We start from the raw sequence: 14,019 nt of genomic DNA on the forward strand, positions 1-14,019 counted from the left end.
TAAGGAATAGTGATTGTTGCTTCCTGTTATATTCATATATGGATGTGAGGTTATGTTTGTGTGCTTTTCTTCTCTTTGTTTTGTTGCCAAGATGATTAGTTTCTTGCTTTTTCTAGGGTGTAGCTTACCTCCTTATGTTGGGCTTTACCATTTATTATTCTTTGTAGCACTGGATTTGTAGAAAGATATTGTGTAAATTTGGTTTTGTCATGGAATATCTTGGTTTCTCCATCTATGTTAATTGAGAGTTTTGCAGGATACAGTAACCTGGACTGGCATTTGTGTTCTCTTAGGGTCTGTATGACATCTGTCCAGGATCTTCTGACGTTCATAGTTTCTGGCGAGAAATCTGGTGTGATTCTGGTAGGTCTGCCTTTATATGTTACTTGACCTTTTTCCCTTACTGTTTTTAATATTCTTTCTTTATTTTGTGCATTTGGTGTTTTGAGTATTATGTGACGGGAGGAGTTTCTTTTCTGGTCCAATCTATTTGGAGTTCTGTAGGCTTCTTATATGCCTATGGGTATCTCTTTTTTTAGGTTAGGGAAGTTTTCTTCTATGATTTTGTTGAAGATATTTACTGGTCCTTTGAGCTGGGAGTCTTCACTTTCTTCTATACCTATTATCCTTAGGTTTGATCTTCTCATTGAGTCCTGGATTTCCTGTATGGTTGGGACCAGTAGCTTTTTCTGTTTTACATTATCTGTGACAGTTGTGTCAAGGATTTCTATGGAATCTTCTGCTCCTGAGATTCTCTCTTCCATCTCTTGTATTCTATTGGTGAAGCTTGTATCTACAGCTCCTTGTCTCTTCTTTTGGTTTTCTATGTCCAGGGTTGTTTCCATGTGTTCTTTCTTGATTGCTTCTATTTCCATTTTTCATTCCTTCAACTGTTTGATTGTGTTTTCCTGGAATTCTTTTAGGGATTTTTGTGTCTCCTCTCTATGGGCTTCTACTTGTTTATTTATGTTTTCCTGGAATTCTTTCAGGCATTTCAGGCATTGCGATTCCTCTCTGTAGGCTTCTACTTGTTCTCTAAGGGAGTTCTTCACGTCTTTCTTGAAGTCCTCCAGCATCATGATCAAATATGATTTTGAAACTAGATCTTGCTTTTCTGGTGTGTTTGGATATTCCATGTTTGTTTTGATGGGAGAATTGGGCTCCGATGGTGCCATGTAGTCTTGGTTTCTGTTGCTTGGGTTCCTGCACTTGCCTCTCGCCATCTGATTATCTCTAGTGTTACTTTGTTCTGCTATTTCTGACAGTGGCTATACTGCCCTATAAGCCTGTGTGTCAGGAGTGCTGTAGACCTGTTTTCCTGTTTTCTTTCAGCCTGTTATGGGGAAAAGTGTTCTACTTTCGGGCGTGTAGTTTTTCCTCTCTACAGGTCTTCAGCTGTTCCTGTGGGCCTGGGTCTTGAGTTCAGCAGGCAGGTCTCTTGCAGCAGAAAAGTTGGTCTTACCTGTGGTCCCGAGGGTCAAGTTCGCTCTCGGGGTGCTGCCCACGAGCTCTCTGGGGCGGCAGCAACTAGGAAGATCTGTGCCGCCATTTCCGGGAGCTTCAGTGTACCAGGGTTCCAGATAGTGTTTGATGTTTTCCTCTGGCATCCGAGATGTGTGTGCAGAGTGCAGTCTCTTCTGGTTTCCCAGGCGTGTCTGCCTCTCTGAAGGTTTAGCTCTCCCTCCCACGGGATTTCAGTGCAGAGAACTGTTTATCAGGTCTGTTTCCTTCAGGTTCCGGCGGTGTCCTGGAGTTGCTTCTTAGATCTGGGTTTCAGCGCTCTGTGAGGTCAGCAACCAGAAGGGCCCACCATCGCTTGGGACCCTGTGCACAGGCGGCCCAGATGGCGCTAGGCATTATCCTCTAGAGTCAGAAATGTGGGCAGGGAGTAGTCTCCTCTTGCTTCCCAGGTGTGTCTGCTCCTTTGAAGGTCTAGCTCTCCCTCCCAAGGAATTTCTGTGCAGGGAGCTGTTTGGCTGGGTCCCTTCAGATCTGGGTGGTGTCTGGACCGTAGCATTGAGTGCCCCTATCTTCCTGTTCTCAGAGGCCCCATACAGTTTCCTCTTGGGCCAGAGATTCCATAATCTGCTTTTAAGTTGCATTATTTTTGTTTCTGTTATTTGCATTGTCAGTGTAGGGTCTTTGCTGTGTAGTTATTTGCTCAGAAAAGTTACCGAGATATGCACATATTGCAGAAGCATTGGTTTTTATCGTTTCTGGCTCTACCCTCCTATAATCCAAGTTGTCTTATTTCATCTCTGCCTATTTCCCATCCAGACTATTCTAACTGTTCCAGTAGATTTGTGGGTTATTTGGGATCCACGTTTTCTGGTTGCATCTCACTGTTTTCTCTCAAACATTGACAAGAATATACATATATGGGAATACCAGAGGATAGTATATCTATACATATAATATCTTTGAGAATTTAAAGCCTGAAGAGACAGAATATAAAGGAACCACTGCCTGCCTGGCCTCTATATGTGGTATAGAATTAAGAAGTCATAGACATGGATTGTGCAAGAGCTTATGCCCTTCCTGTTTTGTTGGATGTCATAATTCTTGACAGGGTTTCCAGAAACCAGTCTGCTCTATCCGATGGGTGTGTTCCCCTGTGCAGGCAGTGTCACTAGTTCTCTGTGTGTGGATGTGGAGATCTGGCACAAATCATTGTCATGGGCCTTGGGGCTGCTCTTCTTGGACTTGGTAAGTACCACAGGAGTCATTATTCTTAGCCAGAGGGTAATTAATACAAACTCCAAGGTTTAAAACTCCCTCCCTCCCTTCTCCCCCCCCAAATTCTTCCTTTAGGAAGACCTGGCCTGATGGCTGCAAAATGTCCATTCCTGACCTCTGCCTGTCTATCTTGCCCTGCTGTTTTTAATCTGAACTCTGGGTTTGGATCAGTGTATAACAGGACAGACTTCTCTCATCAGAACTTTTTTTCCTGTTTCAGTGTGTTTAATAGAGCAGAGGATCTGGGCACACTATGGTGAGTCTGTTTCTGTTTTAGCCCTGGGGAACTGAATTTTGGTTTGGAGTAGCATTGGAAGTTTAGGAATCTTGAGCAGATCCTGAGATGCAGTTTATATTGGCAGCCACCTTTATACCTCCTTCATATTTAGTCCTTACTAGTGTAGCCATCTTTGGGGTATGGATCCTTCACCATGGGCTACAAAGACCTCCATGCTATCCAGTCTAGAAGGATATGGAGGAGGGGGCACCCAGACCCTTGTTTATTCCTTAGGATTCAGGCATTTAATTTTGAATTTAATTTGCTTTCTTTTTCTTCTCATCTCTTCTCATGTGTGCTGTGTCTGGCTCTCTTACTGAGGCCTGCTCCTAGGAAGACATATCATCAATGGGACAGAGTTGAAGTAAATGCTTTCTAATAAGGGGGCAGCACAAAGGAGGTTCATTTATATTCAGAGGCTCCCAGGTTTTTTTTTGTGAGATTGGAGTGGTAGATAATGGTTGGTTTTTACAGAGAAGCAAGAGACAAAGAAAGACATAGGTCAGTGATTTAATGGAACATCACGCTGACTGGCCCATGAAAATGTCAAGGTTTGGTGATAAGAATATCAATCCTCAGGGTTGATTCCTGGGCTGGCAGGAGACAAGGAGAGAAGTCACTTGATAGCACTAAGGTATGAGAGTTATCCCTATGTTGTTTGAAAACAGTAAAGATGATTAGGCCTATTGAAACATGCCAGAAATTCTGCTGGTTCGTTTTTATTCAACATGACATTAGCTAGAGTCATCTAGGAAGAAAGAATGCCAACAGAGCAATTGCCTCCACCATATTGGCCCTTCCACCTGACTGTGTGACCATTTTCTTGATTCATGATTGATGTGGGAGCTACTCCATAACTTTCTGGAACCAGGCTCTCCTGACATTAGATGACAAGAAATCTTCTGTGTCTCTGTAGGACCATCTCCTTATCCTTCAATCTGGGCAGTACCAGGAACTGTGATTTCCACAGGCAGTACTGTGACTGTCTTCTGCAGGTCCCCTCCAGGAGTGACCAACATGCGTCTACAGAATTTTTTACACAATGAAATATGGTATGATAAAACCCCACAGGGAGACCAGGAGGTTTTTGAGTTCAGTCTGCAGAATGTGATACACACCCATGCTGGGATTTACTACTGTAGCTATTACAATGGAGGCAAATGGTCACAAACTAGTGACAAATTGGAGTTGATTGTGACAGGTGAGTAATTGCCATGAACACTGTTCTTCAGCTTTTTGCCTACCTCAGTGAACTACACATGCCCCATCACAGGCCCTGCCCTGTATGTCTGCTCCTATACATTGATCTCTCTTCTTTCTTTTCCTCTTCTGTCCTATCTTGTCCTATCCTCCCTTTGCTTCCTCTTCTCTTATTTTATCCTTTCCTTTTTTTTTTTTGGTTCTTTTTTTCGGAGCTGGGGCCCGAACCCAGGGCCTTGCGCTTCCTAGGTAAGCGCTCTCCCACTGAGCTAAATCCCCAGCCCCTATCCTTTCCTTTTTAATTTCCATTTTCTCTACTTCTTTTGGAAGCAGGATCTCAAATATCTCAGTCTGATCTTGAACTTGATGTGTATCCACACATAATCTTGACCTTCTGATCCTTCTGATTCTACTTTGTTAGTACTAGCACTATATACTTGGTCAGCCACATCATTAATTTGATGATGGGCATAAAACTCAGGGCATTGCATATATTTTGCAAGACCTCTACCAACTTAGATTCATAACCTGATCCTTTGTAGGTTTGTGATCCTTCCTCTGTGCTAACTGTAGCCTAGGCTCCCTTCAGAATGGTGACTATGGTCCCTAAGTGATGGAGATCATGGGGAACGACAGCACATTCTGTAACTACATAGAACCTTCTATGGTTGTTTTTCATAGAAAATAATATGAGCATGCTTCATGATATTTATAGATTGATGAATTAACTTTTGGTTTCATATTGTCTTTTATAAGACTGAATTTTATGGTCAATTTTAATAATGTTTTTATTTTTAAAATTTTTAATTTTTAAAATAAATTTATTTTTCTTGAATATTTTATGTATTTACATTTCAAATGTTATCCTCTTCTCTCCTCTCCCATATTCCTTCCTCTTCCCCCTGCTTTTATGATGATGCTCCTGTTGCCACCCACCCACTCCAACCTCAATGCCCTGGCAATACCCTACACTGGGGAAATAAGCCTTTACAGGACCAAGAGCTTTTCCTCCCATTAATGCTGGACTATGCCATCCTCTACCTCATATGTGGCTGGAGTCATGGGTCCCTCCATTTGTACTCATTGGTTGGTGGTTTAGTCCCTCGGAGCTCTGGTGGAGTCTGGTTGAATGATATTATTGTTCTTCCTATGGGGTTGAAACCCCTTCAGCTCCTTCAGTCTTTTCTCTAACTCCTCCACTGGGGTCCCCTTGTTCAGTCCAATGGTGAGCTGCAAACATTCTCTCAGGTTAATAATGTTTTTAAATAACAGGGTCTTTTTGTGATTTTGAAATCTCTATTTAGAGCAGGATGATTTCAAATTCACAGAGATTTACCTGCCTCTGTTTCCCGAGTCCTACCTAAGATTAAAGGTCTGTGTTACCATAAGCAGCTAACCACGGGGTCTTTCCACTTCTAGGTGCTTACAAGGAGAAACCATCTCTTACTATTGATTCAGGACCCCAGGGATTCTCAAAAAGAAATGTGACTCTGGTCTGTCACACACATCATTTCTTTGACCTCTTCATCCTCTGCAGAGATGGAAATGCTTCCTTTCCTCGGAACTGCTTACAACAGGACCATAACACATTCCTCATCTCCCCTGTGAGCCCAGGGTACAAGAGGACCTACAGATGCTTTGTATCTCCCAAAGTCAATTCCTATTTGTGGTCATTGCCTAGTGACCCCCTTGAGCTTTTAGTCCCAGGTAAGAATATCTGATAGTTGGTCATTGTCTCTGTGCTTAGAGCAGTCCCAAGGGATGCCATGTGGGATATTATTTGCATCTGGACTATGAAGAATTTCTGCTAATCATGTGAAATTAGGTCAGATGCAGGTGTATTCTTTTGGAGAACAGATATTACCCAACATAGTACATGGTGTTCTACATAGTTGTGACTTTGTAACTTACTTCAGTGTGTGTACAGGCACTCGTGCGCGCACACACCCACCCCACCCACCTACACACACACACACACACACACACACACACACACACACACACACACACCCCTCCCTAGCTAATAGTGATATTGAAAATGAAAGAGTCTATGCTAGTTTCTTCATTCAGGAAGTCTTGAATCTTTTCTCACAACATCTTTTGTGAGCACAGTGCTGTGTCTAAACTGCCATGGTGGGCATTATATGTTAATTATATTTTTTGGGGACAGATACAAGTATAGTCATGCTGGGGGTAACAGTAGTTACCTATCCATAGTAAGATGCATTCGGAAAGATGCTGTACCACTTGTTTACTGTTACCCACCAACATTCCTTTCTGAATCTTGTGCATGACAAGTACAGCACTAGCCAATGGTGACCGAAAATTTGAGTTTGTGCTAATGTTTTCATTGAAGGTGATTTTCCAGAACTCAAAAGATCTTCACCTTTCTTTTCTTTACTTTTATTTTTTAGATTATAATCTATTTACATTATTTTCTCCCTTTTAAATCCACCCATATACCCCTCCTTGTTCTCTTTCAAATTTATGGTTTATTTTTCCATTAATTGTTATATATCTATCTATACATATTACACATATATCTCTACCTCTGTCTATGCCTATCTATCTGTCTGCCTGCCTATCTATCTATCTATCTATCTATCTATCTATCTATCTATCTATCTATCATCTATCTATCTATCTAAAACCTACTCAGCCTGTACAATGTTCTTGTTCGTATGTTTCCAGAGATGATTTTTTGTTGTTGGATAACCAAATGATGTGCTATTCTCTGGGGAAGACTATTTCTCCCATTCTTAGCAGTCTTAGTTCCCTGTAGTTATTTTTGTAGGGTTTAGCCTATACCCTTTGATATGTCTACTTTGTTGTTGTTGTTCAGGGCATAGTTAGGCAGTCATGTTAATGAGACTTAACATGTGTTGCTTCTGACATTACTAGAAGTCGCAATCTCACAACAAAATCCCTTTGGCTCTTATAATTCCCCCTCCCCCTTCTTTCAAAATGTTTGAGTCATTTTGTAGATGTATTCATTGTACCTGGGCCTCATACTGTCCATTTGTTTGTAATGTTATACATAACATAATGTGCAATGGTCTTCATCTGTTGAAGGGAACTTTCCTTGATGAGGGATGAGAACACTTATTTGTTCCACCACCTTTTGTCATCACGGTGCTACCTCTGAATAACCATCAGTCCAGCAGTGTCAGACTGTGTGTCTGCCTCCACACTGGGGTGCCTGATCACTGCTGGCAAGCTGTTTAGGGGAGGAGAAGAGCCAGAGATAGGGGTCCAGGCCCATGTTTTCCTGGGTGAGAAGATACAGGATCTCGGATGCATGCTGTGGTTTCCGTCCTCCTGACCTCAGGGAGTTGGGAATGGGGGTTTACAGGTCTGTGATTCTCCTACGTGCCAGGCAGAAAGGGATGAGCCTATGGCAGGGATGGAATCCTGTTTGGTTCCAAGTGAGTGATGAGCATGAGAAGGGGCTGAAATACAGAATATTTACAGGATATTTAGGCATGACTCTTTCAGATGAAACCTCCCCTCTCCATGATTCTTGATGAGGGAGACGGTCCTTGCTTGGCCAAACTACTTTATTTGATGGTGGATATGAAGGTGCACATCTTCCTCAGGGTGGACCAGGGATTAAATATCCTTTGCAGGAAGGAAGGACCAGGAACAGAAGAAGCTCATTGGCTTCTGCAGCCCATCTAGATACCTCATCAGCAAGGAGAACTCCAGGCAGGGCCAGGGAAATTCAACTTGGGAATTAGAGAAATCATCAAGTGTGCATGGGTAAGATGGTCATGAGGAGACAGGAGGAAGAAATCCCATGTAGAATAGAGATGAGTTTTTATGGGAGCAGGCAGCATATAGGGCTGTTGGTGGTGTCTTCACACAATTAGACATCTACTTCTGTGCAACATCTGCTGATGGCTTTTAGTTTTATTGTTGCATTCAAGAAATTCTCTGTGATCTTCAGAATTTTATGTCCAAATGGGATATTTGAAATACACATCTCCATAGAGCCCTGAACTGGAAAGTCTCCACGCATCTTCCTCACATACGTCTTTGTACTGACAGAGGGTCTGGATGTCTGTCTTGAACTGGGACTCTTCAGATATCCTCTTTTGCTGTCACTTCTCACATGGCTCATTGTCAAAACATCTTTTGTGTTTGGAAATACCTTTTAAACTCCCATTTCTTCTTCTTTTTTTAATGTCATCTCTGTCATGCCACAGTCACCTTTAACCCAGCCGATTCATTGTCTTTCTTCTTTCTACCTGATACTTATATCTATTCTTCCCACAGAAAGCTCACATTAAATATTTTTCTAAGTGTCTATTTGTTGCACAAAGTGATGGGTTCCATGATGCCATTTTCTTTTTTTTTTCTTTTTTTCAGAGCTGGGGACCGAACCCAGGGCCTTGCACTTGCTACCACTGAGCTAAATCTCCAACCCGATGCCATTTTCTTTTAAATATATTCTCTGCTATGGCAATATTCACTTCCATTATTTTCTTTTGTATCTGTCCTCACTCCCACAGTTTTCTATTCTTGTCTAGTCTCTTTTCTCCTTGATGTATATTCTACAGATGTGTACACACACACACACACACACACACACACACACACACACACACACACACACACACACACGGATACCCAACTTCCACAAAAGTAAAACATATGCCTTTTGAGTCTGATTTATTTTGCTCAATATGAAGACCCCATTTTCATTTGCAAGTCTGGCCAGTTACCTCAGTTCATCTTTATGTCTGAATAAAACCCCATCCTGTGTAAATACTATTGTTTTAGCTACCTTTTTCTTTTTGCTGCCATGAAACATGTGACAAAAGCAACTTAAGGCAGTCAAGGTTTACTTTATTTCACAGTTTGAGGTAATTGAGGTTTATTCATTGTAGTGGCAGGAACTTGAGGCAGCTGGCTATGTTGCATCAGAATTTAGGAATCTAAGGAACAGAGAGAAGTGACTGCTTGGGTTCAGCCACCTTTCTCCTTTTTTATACAGTGCAAGACTCAAGTACTGGAAATGATGTTTCTCACCTATAGAATGGGGGCTCCCACTTCAATTATTCTATAGAGTATGATCATTCACAGGCATGACTATACACTACACAAAAGTAGAGCATTCTACATACAGATATTCCCAGAAGCTTATCTTCTAGATAGATGCCATCAAGATTCTAATCAGTATTACCAACACAATGACATTTTTTAAAAAAAATAGTTTTTATTTCAGGACACACAAAGCAATATATTTTATTGAAGCATCTTTACACATATGACATTATGATTTGTTCTCATTGCCACCCTCCTCTCTGCCCTCCCCATGTCCCTTCTCTTCTGTCAACTGGTTTCTTTCCTTGCATAGTTAGTTCCCATTTTCTTTTCTTTTTGTAAAAGTGTGAGTGGTGTGTGGTCTGTGTGTAATACATGCACACATAAGGGATTGCTTGTATGCACACACGTAGAGTCCAGTGCAAGATGATGCCCAATGTCTTCCTCTACTGTGTTCTACCTTATTTCCTTGAGATAGAGCCTATCATTGAACCTACAGCCTGCTGTTTTGGTTAGGCTGGCTGACCACTGAACTCTTGAGACTCTGCTGTCTCCTCTCCCCGATGGTGAGGTTACAAGCATGTACAGCTTATGCCTATGTTTTCATGTGGCTGCTGGAGATTTGAACTCAGGTCCTCATGCTTACAAGGCAAGTGAGTTTATCCTTTGAGCCATTTCATTAGCCTTTTGTCTTCTTTCTTTTTAAACAAATGATTTTGTTTTGGCTTTTTGAGACTGGTTTCTCTGTTTAACCATCATAGAACTTGCTCTGTAGATCATGCTGGCCTTGAACTCAGTGATATGCCTGCCTCTATCTCTCAAGAGCTGGGATTAAAGGTGCGTCACAATGATGACTGGCTCAATTCATGTTTACATTAAAATTTCAGGATAGGTATTATGGCATGCAGACATATCTTTAATTCCAGCACTTTGAGGCCATATGTGTTATTACTGTGTAGAGAAAATCTCTTATAAACATCACCTGTCAATATAAAAGCCAATAGTCAGCGAGCTGGGACTAAATATGAGGTGGGACACTGGCAGGAAGAGAGAACGTTCTAGGAAATAGTAAGAGTATAAGAAATAGTAAGAGTATAAGAGAAAGATTCAAGAGAGACACAGGGAGAGATTGGAGACATGAGATGGACTAAGGAGAGGGTCATAAACCAGCAGGAACAAAAACTTGGAGAGACGCTAGATGAGAAGAAAGAAATAGGCTGGGAAGATGTGATGAGATGGATACATGTTACTTGAGCACAGGTAACCAACCACATGGCAGAATGTAGGCTGGAATAAATTGGATATCTTTTGTTATATCTAGTCAAAGAAGAGAATAGCTATCTAGCCAAGGTACTCGTAAATATACTTTGAGTCTGAGTCTTATTTCTGGAAACATGGGGCTGGAAAGAAGAACCAGGGCCATTACTTCTTCTTTTTTTGCCCCGAAGATAGTCCCCACTGCTGCTTTCCTGTTACATAATTTCATCACACATTCAGTTTCTTACATATCTTAAGTTCTCTTTCCTTATGATAGCCTTTTTTAGTTTCAATACATGCACTCATAGTTTTAAATGTAAATTTCTTACATGAGTGAAACTGTGTAGTACTTTCCCTCTGAGTCTGGTTTACTTAGTATACTATAATGATTTCCAGTTTCATCTATTTTCTTATGGCCATCGTGATTTCATTTTCTTTCCAGCTGCATCAAGGTCTACCCTGCCTATATGTTACATTGTCTTATCCACTTATCAGTGAATAAACATCTAAGCTGCTGTGTGTAAATTCCACGGCTGCTGTGACTAGTGCACACAAATATGAAAGACCCTGGTATGTAGAGTTAGAGTTTTCCAGGATTTGCTATGAGGCTCTTCCTTTTTTTAAAAATTTTTTAATTTTTTTTATCCTTAGTAACTTGAGTATTTCTTATTTACATTTTGATTGTTATTCCCTTTCCCGGTTTCTGGGCCAACATCCCCATAACCCCTCTCCTTTATATGGGTGTTCCCCTCCCCATACTCCCCCATTACCGCCCTCCCCCCAACAATCACATTCACTGGGGATTCAGTCTTGGCAGAACCAAGGGCTTCCCCTTTCACTTGTGCTCTTACTAGGCTATTCATTGCTACATATAAGGTTGGAGCCCAGGGTCAGTCCATGTATAGTCTTTGGGTAGTGGCTTAGTAGCTGGAAGCTCTGGTTGGTTGGCATTGCTGTTCATATGGGGTCTTGAGCCCCTTCAAGGTCTTCCAGTCATTTCTCTGATTCCTTCAACTGGGGTCCCACTCTCAGTTCACTGGTTTGCTGCTTGCATTCACCTATGTATTTGCTGTATTCTGGCTGTGTCTCTCAGGAGAGATCTACATCCGGCTCCTGTTGGCCTGCACTTCTTTGTTTCATCCATCTTATCTAATTGGGTGGCTGTATATGTATGGGCCACACGTGGGGCAGGCTCTGAATGGATGTTCCTTCTGCCTCTGTTTTAAACTTTGCCTCCCTATTCCCTGCCAAGGGTATTCTTGTTCCCCTTTTAAAGAAGGAATGAAGCATTCACATTTTGGTCATCCTTCTTGAGTTTCATGTGTTCTGTGCATCTAGGACAATTTAAGCGTTTGGCCACTTATCAATGAGAGCATCCCATGTGTGTTTTTCTGTGATTGGGTTACTTCACTCAGGATGATATTTTTCAGTTCCATCCATTTGCCTATGAATTTCATAAAGTCATTGTTTTTGATAGCTGAGTAATATTCCATTGTGTAGATGTACCACATTCTCTGTATCCATTCCTCTGTTGAAGGGCATCTGGATTCTTTCCAGCTTCTGGCTATTATACATAAGAATGCTATGAACATAGTGGAGCACGTGTCTTTGTTATATGTTGGGACATCTTTTGGGTATATGCCCAAGAGATGTATAGCAGGGTCCTCAGGTAGTTCAATGTCCAATTTTTTGAGGAACCTCCAGACTGATTTCCAGAATGGTTGTACCAGTCTGCAATCCCACCAACAATGGAGGAGTGTTCCTCTTTTTCCACATCCTCGCCAGCATTTGCTGTCACCTGAGTTTTTGATCTTAGCCATTCTCACTGGTGTGAGGTGAAATCTCAGGGTTGGTTTGATTTGCATTTCACTTATGACTAAAGATGTTGAACATTTCTTTAGGTGTTACTCAGCCATTCAGCATTCCACAGCTGTGAATTCTTTGTTTAGCTCTGAACCCCATTTTTTAATAGGGTTATTTGTCTCCCTGTGGTCTAACATCTTGAGTTCTTTGTATATTTTGGATATAAGGCCTCTATCTGTTGTAGGATTGGTGGCGATCTTTTCCCAATCTGTTGGCTGTCATTTTGTCCTAATCACAGTGTCCTTTGCCTTACAGAAGCTTTGCAGTTTTATGAGACCCCATTTGTCAATTCTTGATCTTAGAGCATAAGCCATTGGTGTTTTGTTCAGGAAATCTTCTCCAGTGCCCATGTGCTCGAGATGCTTCCCCACTTTTTATTCTATTAGCTTGAGTGTATCTGGTTTGATGTGGAGGTCCTTGATCCACTTGGACTTAAGTTTTGTACAGGGTGATAAGCATGGATCAATCTGCATTCTTCTACATGTTGACCTCCAGTTGAACCAGCACCATTTGCTGAAAATGCTATCTTTTTTCCATTGGATGGTTTTGGCTCCTTTGTCAAAAATCAAGTGACCATAGGTGTGTGGGTTCATTTCTGGGTTTTCAGTTCTATTCCACTGGTCTACCTGTCTGTCTCTGTACCAATTCCATGCAGATTTTATCACTATTGCTCTGTAATACTGCTTGAGTTCAGGGATCGTGATTCCCCCAGAAGTCCTTTTAGTGTTTAGGATAGTTTTAGGTATCCTGGGTTTTTTGTTATTCCAGATGAATTTGCAAATTGTTCTGTCTAAGTCTCTGAAGAATTGGACTGGTATTTTGATGGGGATTGCATTGAATCTGTAGTTCGCTTTTGGTAAAATGGCCATTTTTACTATATTAATCTTGCCAATCCATAAGCATGGGAGGTCTTTCCATCTTCTGAGGTCTTCTTCAATTTCTTTCTTCAGAGGCTTGAAGTTCTTATTGTACAGATATTTTTTTTTATTAACTTGAGTATTTCTTATATACATTTCAAGTGTTATTCCCTTTCCCGGTTTCCGGACAAACATCCCCCTCCCCCCTCCCCTTCCTTATGGGTGTTCCCCTCCCAACCCTCCCCCCATTGCCACCCTCCCCCCATAGTCTAGTTCACTGGGGGTTCAGTCTTAGCAGGACCCAGGGCTTCCCCTTCCACTGGTGCTCTTACTAGGATATTCATTGCTACCTATGGGGTCAGAGTCCAGGGTCAGTCCATGTATAGTCTTTAGGTAGTGGCTTAGTCCCTGGAAGCTCTGGTTGCTTGACATTGTTGTACTTTTGGGGTCTCGAGCACCTTCAAGCTCTTCCAGTTCTTTCTCTGATTCCTTCAACGGGGGACCTATTCTCAGTTCAGTGGTTTGCTGCTGGCATTCGCCTCTGTATTTGCTGTATTCTGGCTGTGTCTCTCAGGAGCGATCCAGGAGCGATCTACATCCGGCTCCTGTCGGTCTGCACTTCTTTGCTTCATCCATCTTGTCTAATTGGGTGGCTGTATATGTATGGGCCACATGTGGGGCAGGCTCTGAATGGGTGTTCCTTCAGTCTCTGTTTTAATCTTTGCCTCTCCCTTCCCTGCCAAGGGTATTCTTTTTCCTCATTTAAAGAAGGAGTGAAGCATT

General features: G+C 41.8%; 1 protein-coding gene across 1 annotated transcript in view; it reads left to right on the plus strand.

Annotated features, from left to right (window-relative positions):
- Positions 1-2,622: 2,622 nt before the first annotated feature.
- The window catches only part of Gp6 (glycoprotein 6), a 63,821-nt gene continuing 52,424 nt past the window's right edge, over positions 2,623-14,019 (plus strand). The window contains exons 1-4 of the mRNA XM_087589775.1: positions 2,623-2,706; positions 2,957-2,992; positions 3,930-4,214; positions 5,633-5,920. Of these exons, the coding sequence (XP_087445901.1) occupies positions 2,676-2,706; positions 2,957-2,992; positions 3,930-4,214; positions 5,633-5,920 (640 nt within the window). The 5' untranslated portion in view covers positions 2,623-2,675. The remainder of the gene's footprint in view (positions 2,707-2,956; positions 2,993-3,929; positions 4,215-5,632; positions 5,921-14,019) is intronic.

The sequence above is a fragment of the Rattus norvegicus genome, chromosome 1 (assembly GCF_021556685.1).
Source record: "Rattus norvegicus strain SHRSP/BbbUtx chromosome 1, alternate assembly SHRSP_T2T, whole genome shotgun sequence".
In the NCBI taxonomy this organism is placed as follows: Eukaryota; Metazoa; Chordata; class Mammalia; order Rodentia; family Muridae; genus Rattus; species Rattus norvegicus.